This window comes from Coregonus lavaretus (genome assembly GCF_964263955.1).
Source record: "Coregonus lavaretus genome assembly, chromosome: 22".
NCBI classification, from domain to species: Eukaryota; Metazoa; Chordata; class Actinopteri; order Salmoniformes; family Salmonidae; genus Coregonus; species Coregonus lavaretus.
In genome coordinates, this window is record NC_140009.1 from 14,728,007 (window position 1) to 14,740,829 (window position 12,823).

At 41.9% G+C, this 12,823-nt stretch overlaps 1 protein-coding gene across 1 annotated transcript; it reads right to left on the reverse strand.

The window, feature by feature from the left end:
• Nucleotides 1-2,259: 2,259 nt before the first annotated feature.
• LOC311149384 (uncharacterized protein) lies at nucleotides 2,260-11,630 on the reverse strand. Its single transcript, XM_084186563.1, has 5 exons — nucleotides 11,494-11,630; nucleotides 8,046-8,234; nucleotides 4,500-4,647; nucleotides 3,485-3,649; nucleotides 2,260-3,380 (listed from the first exon to the last, which is right to left on the reverse strand). The coding sequence occupies exons 1-5, from the start codon at nucleotides 11,579-11,581 to the stop codon at nucleotides 3,029-3,031; spliced, it is 942 nt and encodes a 313-aa protein (XP_084042689.1). The 5' UTR covers nucleotides 11,582-11,630; the 3' UTR covers nucleotides 2,260-3,028.
• Nucleotides 11,631-12,823: the final 1,193 nt, after the last annotated feature.

Sequence of the window (12,823 nt, forward strand, 5' to 3'; positions counted from 1 at the left end):
CTCATCTCATATGTATATACTGTATTCTATAATATTCTACTGTATCTTAGTCCATGCCGCTCTGTCAATATGTATATATTCTTAATTCCCTTCCTTACTTAGATTTGTGTGTATTGGGTACATGTTGTGAAATTGTTAGATATTACTTGTTAGATATTACTGCACTGTCGGAGCTAGAAGCACAAGCATTTCGCTACACCCGCAATAACATCTGCTAAACATGTGAATGTGACAAATAAAATATTATTTGAGTTTTATAGGAACAACATATTTTCTTTGCATTGGTAAGAATAACTTCCCATTCACAAATATCGATGGTCACCCTAAAATCTTGCTGCCATGCATGTTTGCTACTATCAGTGTTGACCTTGCCTAGAGTATTTGTAGCTTATTTTCTTATTTTTTAAGGAGATAGTATGGAGTTTGAGTTTTTCCAGCTTATTAAGACCAGATCCCTCCTTATAGTATGATAATGATGTATGCACTCACTAATTGTAAGTCGCTCTGGATAAGAGCGTCTGCTAAATGACTAAAATGTAAATGTAAAATGTAATACATTTCATTGTTAAAGCTTTGAAGCTGAAGGAAGCTGTAAAATTGTGAGTCCGGTAAACTATATTCTTGTTGCAGTTGCAGGAAAAACTTAAGGGAACCATCAAAAACACATAATTCAATGTAGTAATTCCAGCTTTGTACCAATTCTTAAAACCACTGTCTGTACATGAAGGAGGAAATGAGGGATTGCTAACAATCGGAGCACAGAATGATTATCTACTTGTCATATGACAAGTTGCTTTTGCAGTATTCCATGATTTAATGGTGTTCGTGAAAATGAAATTCTCCTTTAGGCTGTTTTTAATGGCACCCAGGTAAGTATAATATTGAGACTCTTGAATCAAAAATACCAGGCTGGTCTCATAGACTAGAGGTGACATAGTAAACGAAAATCTGGGACACTCAAATTAGTATGTTATGTTTGGTATGTGAAGGGTGGATGGGTGGGCATTTAATGCAAAAGTCTATATAATGCAAATGTCTAGCAACCAAAAGGTTGCGTGTTTGAATCTCATCATGGACAACTTTAGCAACTTTGCAACTACTTAGCATGTGTTAGCTAACCCTTCCCTTAACCCTTTAACCTAACTCCTAACCCTAACCTTAATCCTAACCCCTAGCCTAGCTAACGTTAGCCTCCTAGCTAAAGTTAGCATTAGCCTCCTAGCTAACGTTAGCCACAACAAATTGCAATTCGTAACATATCATATGAATTGTTATTCGTAACATATCATACAAATTGTAATTCGTAACATATAACACAAAATGGATGATGGACATCCACAAATTAATACATACCATACCAAACGTAACATATCATACTAAATGGAGTGTCACAGATTTTCGTTGACTATGTTACGTCTACCACTGAGTCCAGGTCTTTTCAATAATTTGTTATTTTATTAATGGCAAACCTCTCTTCCTAACTAGGTGGTGACTGAGATCAAATGTAGTCTACTATTCAGGTTGGATTCTATTTCCTTGCCAAACTCCCTTACAATCTTATTCCTAACTGATGACATCACAGGGGTCGACACTAAATGTTTCATAAATTGGAAAAGTTCAAGAATATATAATTTATTAAATGATTAATTGTCAATCCATCTGCAGTGGGACTTGTACAACTTGCACAATGTACCATCATTGTCAGTATGGTGTAGGAAAATAAAAGAGTCTCAGAAAATTCCCTTTTCATTCCAATAGTACAGAATAACATGTAACAGTTATTTGTACCATGAAGTACCATCACATACTGTACACAACAGGATTGGGAACTCTAGCCCTACACATGCTATCCCTGGATCCAACAAAGCAGTAGCATCAAACCTACAAATGCAGAATACTGTACAACGTTTTAAGGATTCTTTCCAGAAGCATTTTTACTAGATTTCATTGCTCAGAAATATAGGATATTTCAGAACTGAACATGTTTACTACTGTACATTTCCCGGAAGAACACTGTGAAATCAGGCAGCAACACAATAAGTGATTCCTATGGATTAAAGAATGTCCTCCACAACTCTCGGCTTCTGGCAGTGTCCAGAGGGATAGGGTCTGTGTTTAAGGCACATGTCTGATTCAAGCTAAAAATGCTGCTTTGTCACTGAATGGTCTTCCGCCACTGGTGTACCACACACCCCCGCAGCCCCAACCCTGGAGGTTGCCCCCCCCCCCCCCCCCCACCCTTGCCCAGATAACATATGAACATGTCTTAAGCCATGTATTGCATGAGATTAGCTTTGAAACTGCAAATTTTTCTCTCTGCCCCATGGCAAAATGTGTAGAATTGTAGGAAATTTGATTTAAATCTGCAACATTTTCTCTCAGCCATAATGGCAAAATGTGTAGAATAGAATGAGATTAGCTTTAAAACAGCGAAACAAATTCTCTGCCCCATGGTAAAATGTGTTGAATTGCAGGAAGGGCCTTGCGGATATTGCAGAGGGGGGCCTCGTGAAACTGCAGTACACCACTGTCTACCGCAGGTCAATGTCAAACGTGTAAACAAATGGTCAAGTGATCATTCAACTGTTCATTTAGTCCGGCAATATTCGGGGCGGCAGGTAGCCTGGCGGTTAGGAGTGTTGGGCAAGTAACCGAAAAGTTGCTGGATTGAATCCCCGAGCCGATAAGGTAAAAATATGTCATTCTGCCCTTGAGCAAGGCAATTAATCCTAATTGCTCCAGGGTAGCTGTCAATAATGGCTGATCCCCTGGCTGTGACCCTACTCTCCGAGGGTGTCTCAGGGGGAGTGGGATATGCAAAAAACACATTTCCATTTCACACGTACATACAGTGAAACAGGACGATATGAGCATCCCCTAATTATTCAGTCATTGGTGCCTGGTTAATAATGGCATAGGCTTGGTCACCATTGAGGTGGTCCTCTCCCTTTTGGATCCAGTTTCTTGGTTGATGTTCAGTTTATCCATGCCCCTGTGGTCTATGTCCAGTCACTTCCTGGTTGTGACCTCACACGGATATGACCCGTATGGGGCGCTCCTGGGCACTCCACTCCTCCAGAAGTGGAGTGCTCATCACGGACACACTGCCCTCCTGTCCTCCATACAGCCTGGCCAAGCCTGAGCGATGGGGTCCCTCTGGGTTCTGGTACCCCACGGTCCGAGTTGGACCTGGATACTGGGGTGGGATGGGGTTTAGAAGTAGGCCAGGATTGTGTGGCAGACCTGGGTTGTGGTACAGGCCTGAGTGCGGGAGAATGGGCTGGTCGTAGCCTCTGCAGGGGAGAGGAGCTGAGTTGAGGGCTGGGTCGAAGGTGGAGGCTGGGGCTGGACCACTCAGCGCATAGGGGTACTGATGGCACCTATGGAGAGTACAGAGACAACGACATTGAGCTTCGCAAGGCAGACGTACAGATGCAGACATACAGAAGACATACCGACGCAGACACACACACACAGTCCGCACCAGCTGGGTCTCCTATGGTCACACATTGAAGGGTCCTGGTGGTCCGATGGTGGCAGTGTCTTCTCCTGGGTGTTGTTATTGTTGTTTCTGCCCTTGTGGCCGTAGCGAGAGGCCCTGTTCTCCTCCTGCTCCGCTTGCTCCAGCTGGTGCCACAGATCCGTCTCCCTGGCAATGCAAAAAAGCTGTTGTACATCTCAATATCCTTATGAATCCCTATAGTGCACTACTTGACCACATGGGATAATTTATGGCTCTATATCTTTTATCTCACCTCCTAACATCTTTCTCGCTTTGTCTCACCTTTCCTGTTTCCTCTTTTCCTCTCCTCACATTGCCTCTTTCCCTTACTTCTTCTCCTTTCATCCCTCCTCTCACCTCTTCTGCCTCTTCCTCTCATCTCTCCTCTCATCCCATAATTTATACTTCTCTCCTCCCTCTCTCCTCTTTCCTCCTCCTCTCCTCTCCTCTCCTCCCTCCAACTCTCCTCTCACCTCTCCTCCCATCCTCCCTCCAACTCTCCTCTCACCTCTCCTCTCCCATCCTCCCTCCAACTCTCACCTCTCCTCTCATCCTCCCTCCAACTCTCCTCTCACCTCTCGTCTCCCATCCTCCCTTCAACTCTCCTCTCACCTCTCCTCTCCCATCCTCCCTCCAACTCTCCTCTCACCTCTCCTCTCCTCCCATCCTCCCTCCAACTCTCCTCTCACCTCTCCTCCCATCCTCCCTCCAACTCTCCTCTCACCTCTCCTCCCATCCTCCCTCCAACTCTCCTCTCACCTCTCCTCCCATCCTCCCATCCTCCCTCCAACTCTCCTCTCACCTCTCCTCTCCTCCCATCCTCCCTCCAACTCTCCTCTCACCTCTCCTCTCCTCCCATCCTCCCTCCAACTCTCCTCTCACCTCTCCTCTCCTCCCATCCTCCCTCCAACTCTCCTCTCACCTCTCCTCCCATCCTCCCTCCAACTCTCCTCTCACCTCTCCTCTCCTCCCATTCTCCCTCCAACTCTCCTCTCACCTCTCCTCCTTTTTCCTTTCCTCCTCCTTGACACAGTCAAGCAGACAGCAGGTGATGAAGGCCATGGACATGAGGAGGATGATGGCACAGCTGATGATAGAGGACACCACCGCCACACGGAACCCAAAGTCATCCGACAGGGACAACGCTGGGAGAGGGAGGGGAAAAACATACAAAGAAATCGATCAATCTATTTATGAAATCTGCCTACAGAAAGTGATGGCTATATCATATATTTGAATGCCTTTTTCACGGTATTGCATTCAGTTATAATAGACTAGTGTCCTTTCGTCTGTTCTTAAGAGGTTCCCAGAATGTTTCATTAGGTTGTGGGAACAGTCTGGTGGGAACATCATTTATTGATTTAAAGGTCCAATACACACATTTTTATCTCAATTTAAAATAATTCAGAATTAAAACTAACTGTAAAAAATTAAACATTGTGTAAAAATGCTATATAATTCCTACTTTAAGACGATCTGAAAAGACGATCTGAAAATTCCTACTTTCATGACCTGAAAAGCAAAAGTGATCCTCAGCACTCATAGCCTTGTAAATATGGGCATATAAAGAGGATGGGTGAAGTGATGGTGAATAACCCAGTTACCAGTATTTCCCTGGGTTAGTTATGTCTAAAAAGGCTAAAAAGAAAGCATGGAATTCCTGATTCCTGAAAAATATATGGTTATGTTTGTTTGAGTACATGCTATTTAAATGTCCTCTGAATGAAATAATGTACAGATTGTAAATGTTAATTTTGAAAAATATGTTTATGATTAAATGCTGTTCAAGAGTCCTATGAAATTAAAATGCCATGTGTCACTATATCACCTACAATACAGTCCTCAATGTGAATTGCCATTAAATCTGGAGAGGAACAGAATTGGGATGTATTCCAATCTGCTTTAAGGAGCTACAAATGTGAATGTTGTGGTAATATTAGGTAAAACCTAAATATAACGTTTCTAAATGTTCTTGAAATGTTCTGAGGACCTCCAAGACAAGGTAAAATGTATATTGCATGAACATCAATGGAAAATTATGTTAAACCTAAAACAAATATGCTATGAACGTCGTAAAAATGAACTTATTTCATTCAACCTAATTTAAACATTGTATGATTGTCATCACAACTAAGCATATTTTGTGTTTTGGGAACCTATCTATTATAATGTACCCACACTGTTCCCACAACCTAATAAATGTTCTGCGAACATTTAATGAACTCAGAAAGGCTGTTCTGCCAACATTCCTGCAACATCAAAGGAATGTTTTGTGGACCCTGATACAAACATTAACTGAATGTCAGCACAACTGGACAGTTTTAGTGTTTGGGGAACCTATCTCTTGTCATATCCCCACAATGTTCCCACAACCTAACGAACTGGATAGTTTTTGTGTTTTGGGAACATATCTCTCACCAGACTGTTCCCACAACCTAATGACACATTCTGGGAACCTTTAAAGAATAGACTAAATGTGTTCTGGGATCATCTTTGTAAAATCAGATGAATGTTTTTTTACATTTACATTTACGTCATTTAGCAGACGCTCTTATCCAGAGCGAATTACAAATAGTTTTTTGCACCCTAAAATAAACATTGTAGAATCATCCGCACAACTGGACAGTTTTTGTGTTTTAGGAACATATTTTTTTTTTTGCTGGGGATCTCCAATATATTCCTCTATATTCCTCTTCTTCAGAATAATGAAGAGACTGACAGGCAGGCAGACACAGCTCTGGGGGAGTTTGCAATCCCTGCACTTTTTCCACTCAATGCATTCTGAATCTTTTAATTTACTCCACACACACACACACACACACACACACACACACACACACACACACACACACCACACACACACACACACACACACACACACACACACACACACACACACGCACACGCACACGCACACGCACACGCACACGCACACGCACACACACACACACACACACACACACACACACACACACGCACACACACGCACACACACACACTGTCCTAAGAGGACAACTTTCATTTTCACAGTAGAGTTGAGCCTGGCTCATCCATAATGTATGACGGAAGTGACGGCTGTCTCCACATGCTCTCAGCCATTGATTGGCCAGCAGAGCTGACTCATAGAGTCAGACAGACAGAGTGAAAGAGGGACAAACCTGACAGTCTCCCATTTGAACTTCTGTTCCTCATCAAATGTAAATACGCTTTACATAAGAGGCTTAAGAAATATGAAAAGAATGTCTAGGAATATTTCAAGAACAAACATAACAGGCACTGTACTGATGCTGTTTCCTTTGATTGCTGGGACTAAACCAAATTGACAACCAAATACAATTTAATATCACAAAATAATATTACATTTGAAATCAACCAGAGCTTGAAACCCTAGGCCTATTGTATTGTCTATGTTTAGTTGAATTCTGGGTTGAATTGAAACAACAGCTGTTGATGACTTTGCAAATGCTATATAGGGCTAAATAGCATAATTGATGATATATGAGTGATAAAGTATGGTCACATTTCATTCGCTCCGTTAAACCTACCCTTTGGAATGACTTCGATAGCAACAATGAATCTACACTGAGTGTACAAAATATGAAGAACACCCCCCCCCCCAATTCGTCGGGGCATGGCTCTACAAGGTGTGGAAAGTGTTCCACAGGGATGCTGGCCCATGTTGACTCCAATGCTTCCCACAGTTGTGTCAAGTTGGCTGGATGCCCTTTGGGTGGTGGACCATTCTTGATACCCACCGGAAACTGTTGAGCGTGAAAAACCCAGCAGCATTGCAGTTCTTGACACAAGCCGGTGCGCCTAGCACCTACTACCATACCCTGTTCAAAGTCACTTAAATGTTTTCTCTTGCCCATTAACCCTCTGAATGGCACACATACACAATCCATGTCTCAATTGTCTCAAGGTTTATAAATCCTTCTGTAACCTGTCTCCTCCCCTTCATCAACACTGATTGAAGTGGACTTAACAAGTGGCATCAATAAGGGATCATAGCTTTCACCTGGATTCACCTGGTCAGTCTATGTCATGGAAAGAGCAGGTGTTCTTAATATTTTGTACACTCAGTGTATTTCATTTTTAAGTGAAGATAACTCAACTATAATTCTCACGATAGCACATTGGTAATAGTCAGTGACAAATATCATAGCTAAGTAGGACTGGGCTTGGTTAAAACCCTGGATGGGAGACCAAATGGTAGCAGTAGATAGATACATTCTCCAGTAGGAGATGCTGCCCAGCCTGTTTTTTTTCTGATAGTGGATATAATGTTGAAGATCTGACTTTGTTTTAAAGGTACAAATTCAACATATTTTATAAAAGATGTGTCTATGTTGAAATTTGGTTACCATGATGACATAATCCTGTGGTTGAAGTTTCACCCTCAAAACAACAGTTGATTTGATGACTTTTTTCAAATCCAATGTATTTTCCACTTAGATTCCACGTCACAATACATTGACAAATTATGTTTATTCAGTCAGTTTGTACCCAGTGGGTAGGTATCCACTCAACAATAGATACATACGTTTACACCAGGGAGAACCTCCTGACCACTGGGTGCTGTTGCTGCCCCAGACGCAGGACACCTCACTGCCCCCCACCAGATGGTGTCTGGACGGGCACTGCAAGGTGATCACCGTGCCCACATTGGTGCCATTCCCCTGGATAATCTTCTGGGTCACCAGCGCAGGCAGGGGCATTGGGGTGCACTGGCCTGGAGGGGGAGAACGGAGATGGTCACTATGGTATATCCATGCCATATGTAAACAGAAGAGAACACTACATTACAGAACACTACAGTACAGAACACTACATTACAGAACACTACTTTACAGAACACTACAGTACAGAACACTACAGTACAGAACATTACATTACAGAACACTCTGCATAGAAGCCCTGTAGGGGGCTGCCCATCATTGTGTGACAAAAAAAACCCACCCCATCTGCAGCCCTGAGCATTGCTGTATCTAATGCTGATTGTCTCAAAGCAGGAAACATGATAAATCATTAAACAAAAGGCCTGCTAGCTTGGCAGAAACTCAGGTCCCATCTGGGGCCATGTTAAACAGCTGGTTATCAGGCTCTGTTTTACACACTGAACTATGATCCTTCACAGAATGACACTGCTCTAATGTAAATATACAGGAGTGTATTTGAAAAAATGACTCAAAGTAAGCCAACTTGGCAAAGAAGCCTGGAGTATCAGCTTGTAGGATAAACACAACAGCTCTGTTACATCCTGTGAACTGTGTTTAGTCGATTGTTTTTACACTGGCTGTGCTACTGTAATTGGTTAATATAACACATAGTACATTCTCTGTTTACATTTTCACCTTATCACCTCAAGTATAATGGAAATGTCATTGAGGAAAATTGTCTGTGAAATCATGTAGCCTAGGCCTATTACAATTGTGTACAAATTGATGTAGTGTCTCTTTGCCACCACAAGAGGTCGTACACGTTGGCGAAATCATGTCTGAACTCTTCAACGGTATCTGAAAGGACCAAGTTGTTTTTAATTTAGATAAAGTTTGAAATAGCATTAGTAAATCGAAAATGTATAAGTATTCCTTTGAATACTAGAGCGAGAGAGAGAGAGTGGGAGATAGAGAGGATGAAATTAAAAGAGAGTGCGAGAGAGAGAGAGAGAGAGAGAGAGAGAGAGAGAGAGAGAGAGAGAGAGAGAGAGAAATATTCTCAGTGTACAACGTAAAACACCAAATAATGCATGCAGAGCAGAATTAGGCCGATACCCGCTAATTATCAAAACCCAGAAAAAAGCAATTAAATTCTACATCCACCAAAAAAGGAAGTGATTCCCAAACCTTCCATAACAAAGCCATCACCTACAGAGAGATGAACCTGGAGAAGAATCCCCTAAGCAAGCTGGTCCTGGGGCTCTGTTCACAAACACAAACAACCCCACAGAGGCCCAGGACAGCAACACAATTAGACCCAACCAAATCATGAGAAAACAAAAAGATAATTACTTGACACATTGGAAAGAATTAACAAAAAAACAGAGCAAAGTAGAATGCTATTTGGCCCTAAACAGAGCGTACACAGTGGCATAATACCTGACCATTGTGACTGACCCAAAATTAAGGAAAGCTTTGACTATGTACAGACTCAGTGAGCATGGCCTTGCTATTGAGAAAGGTCGCCGTAGGCAGACCTGGCTCTCAAGAGGAGACAGGCTATGTGCACACTGCCCACAAAATGAGGTTGAAACTGAGCTACACTTTCTAACCTCCTGCCAAATGTATGACCATATTAGAGATACATATTTTTCTCTCAGATTACACAGACCCACAAAGAATTAGAAAACAAATTAAATTTTGATAAACTCCCATATCTACTGGGTGAAAAACCACAGTGTGCCATCACAGCAGCAAGATGTGTGACCTGTTGCCACAAGAAAAGGGCAACCAGTGAAGAACAAACACCATCGCAAATACAACCCATATTTATATTTATTTATTTTCCCTTATTTACTTTAACTATTTGCACATCGTTACAACACTGTATATAGACATAATATGACATTTGAAATGTCTCTGTTATTTTGGAACTTGTGTGAGTGTAATATTTACTGTTCACTTTTTATTGTTTATTTCACTTTTGTTTATCCATTTCACTTGCTTTGGCAATGTAAACACATGTTTCCTATGCCAATAAAGCCCCTTGAATTTAATTGAGAGAGAGAGAGAGAGTGAGAGAGAGAGAGAGAGAGAGAGAGAGAGGGAGAGAGAGAGAGAGAGAAAGAGAGAGAGAGAGAGAGAGAGAGAGAGAGAGAGAGAGAGAGAGAGAGAGAGAGAGAGAGAGAGAGAGAGAGAGAGAGAGAGAGAGAGAGCGAGAGAGAGAGAGAGAGAGTCAGCAAGCAAGATAGTTATATTGCTGACTGAGTATTGGGTGGCAAGCTAATTCATAAACCATCATTTCTGACAGACAGCGCTCTCCAGCAGTCTGTTTGTGACTCATAGATTTCTGATCAAAGAGATCAGTTCTCTGTCAGTTGGGCTGGGCTGGGCTGGTAGGGTGAATCATATTGCTGAGTAGGCCTTTCAAGGCCATGATGAAACCTCACCAGCCTGAACAGATCCACAGAAAACACCATATTTATGCAACATTTTTTCAGTACACAAGGGCTTCCCCCTTGGAAGTAGGCCAGCCAGTGCAGAGCATCACTTTTAAATCAAATCAAATCAAATAACATTGTATGTAACTTTTGCATGTGTGTGTGCGTGTGTATGTGTGCGCGCGCGTGGGTATATGCGTGTGTGTGTATTTGTGTATGTGTTTAAAAGTGTAGACTGTACATCTGATAGCTCAGTACAACCGTAGTGTTAGTTCATGTGAAACTAAGAAACATACCATTCTGAAAGCCACCTGCAGCTTCTCAGACCATGTGATCTATAGAAACACACTCACTTCCCCTTTAGATTGTTTCGCCCTTATACACAATGCAGGCTCAGAATAGACAATAGACTATTCTATTGGTATATTGTGTTTTTTTATTGCTGCACCAGCGACAACATCTGCAAATCTGTGTACGCGACTAATAAACTTTGATTTGATTTGAAGCCATAGCCTATAAGACTTCAATACCTTTCATTCCTTTTATGTATTTGTTGTCATGTGATACTTTGTAGGCCTAAACAAATGAGTCGTCGCTTTTATAAAGTGATGTAGTTTTGCTGCTATGTAAATAATTGAGCATTACAGATACAGTACATCATATAAATTAGTTGCTATTTGTGTGTGTGTCATGGAATGCATTTTCTCCTAAAGAAATGACATTTTGGCAGGTCCACTCTGTGATGTATACACACACAGTTTGCAGCTATAAATGGTTATTAACAAATAAATTAAACAAATTCATAATGCCTCCAATAAAGCTCTAATTTCAGCCACTGCACGAATGACATGACATCTATGACCACCTTGGATAGATATTGAATCTCGCTTACCTGTATAATTACGGCCGCCACGGTTTCCGTTTTCGGTTGAATTAATATTTCTGGAAACATCAACCACCGAAGCTGTAACCGTTGACATGTCGGATGTAGATCTACCCAACGGTCGACAACCCCTGCAGGACGCGCATAAAAACGAAAAGGAGGCCCACAGGAGGACGCTCCAGTAGCCTAGAGCTGGAGAATTCCGGTGACTGTGCTGGATTGTGTTCGCGCTCCGTCTCACCGGGTGTGCTTGCTCAGGCGTTTGCTTCTCTCTGCTGAGGGCGCATACTGTAGTTTTCTGGCCACCAAACCAACAGTTTGGTCTATCGGCTCCGCTTGTCTCGCTGCGCTCTGACAAAGCACTGACTGTCGGAGCTAAAATCCGACCTTCTTTCCGTGAGAGATTCTGCCAAACAATTCGATGTGTTTGTCAGAAGGTCACTTGGTTCACTTGATGTCATGGTAATAGGCGTGTTGTCAGGGCGCGCGGAAGGTTGGCAGTGAGAGTTCCTCCTTTAAGTTCACAATGCTGTCTGAAGTCCGTTATGTGTTTGTGGGCTCAGCATTATACAGATAGCAGATCAGCTCATGAATAACGGGGAGATGAAGAGTGGAAATAGTTTAAATATCAAGGTATCATAAAGGGACCAACTCTTTTTTTATATATCCACATCTCTCATACGGTTTGTTGAGCACACATTATTTACGGAAGCACTCATATTGCCAGCAAGTACGAGACAGCTTGGACATGCATAGGCGAGAGACGTGCTTTGAAAATGCAACATATTGGTTACAGAATACAATTTGGAATTTTCATGCGAAAGGGAGACAGGAGTCAGGATTTTTGGTTTCAATGGGATTGAGACTGGATAGGAAAATAGCCTAGGCTGAGAAGATGTATTCCCCAAGTACATTTACACATGCTCAGAGTTTTACTTGGTGATATGGTGCTGCTAGTGATAGACAACATTTAGATACATACAGACAACTGAGTTTAAACTAAGTTTACATACATTATGTCTGAATTGTGACAGATATGCCTATGTAGTGAATTGTGCATAGGCCTGTCAAACACACACACACATAGAAACACATGTTATTTTATAGGTTTATTAACTGCATTCGTGTCTCGTTTGTAGTCCGGCAGTGTGAATTATGCGTATGCTTTGAATTTATGGCGACTTTGTGTGACGTAAATACCGCTTCAATACAACAAAGGCTTCCATGAAAAAACCTGTTTGGATAATGTGCTATTTTAGTTTTGATCATCTGCTGCTGTGCATGTGGTGTATTTTGTGGAATTGCATTAGTGCGACATTCGGGGAAAATATTGTAATAT

Coding starts and splice junctions, on each gene's coding strand:
- LOC311149384 (XM_084186563.1), bottom strand. CDS start 11,581: ATGTCAACGGTTACAGCTTCGGTGGTTGATGTTTCCAGAAATATTAAT. Junction 4,648..8,045: donor AGGTTCTCCCTGGTGTAAAC/GTATGTATCTAT, acceptor TCCCTCTCCCAG/CGTTGTCCCTGTCGGATGAC. Junction 3,650..4,499: donor GAAAGGAAAAAGGAGGAGAG/GTGAGAGGAGAG, acceptor TTGCATTGCCAG/GGAGACGGATCTGTGGCACC.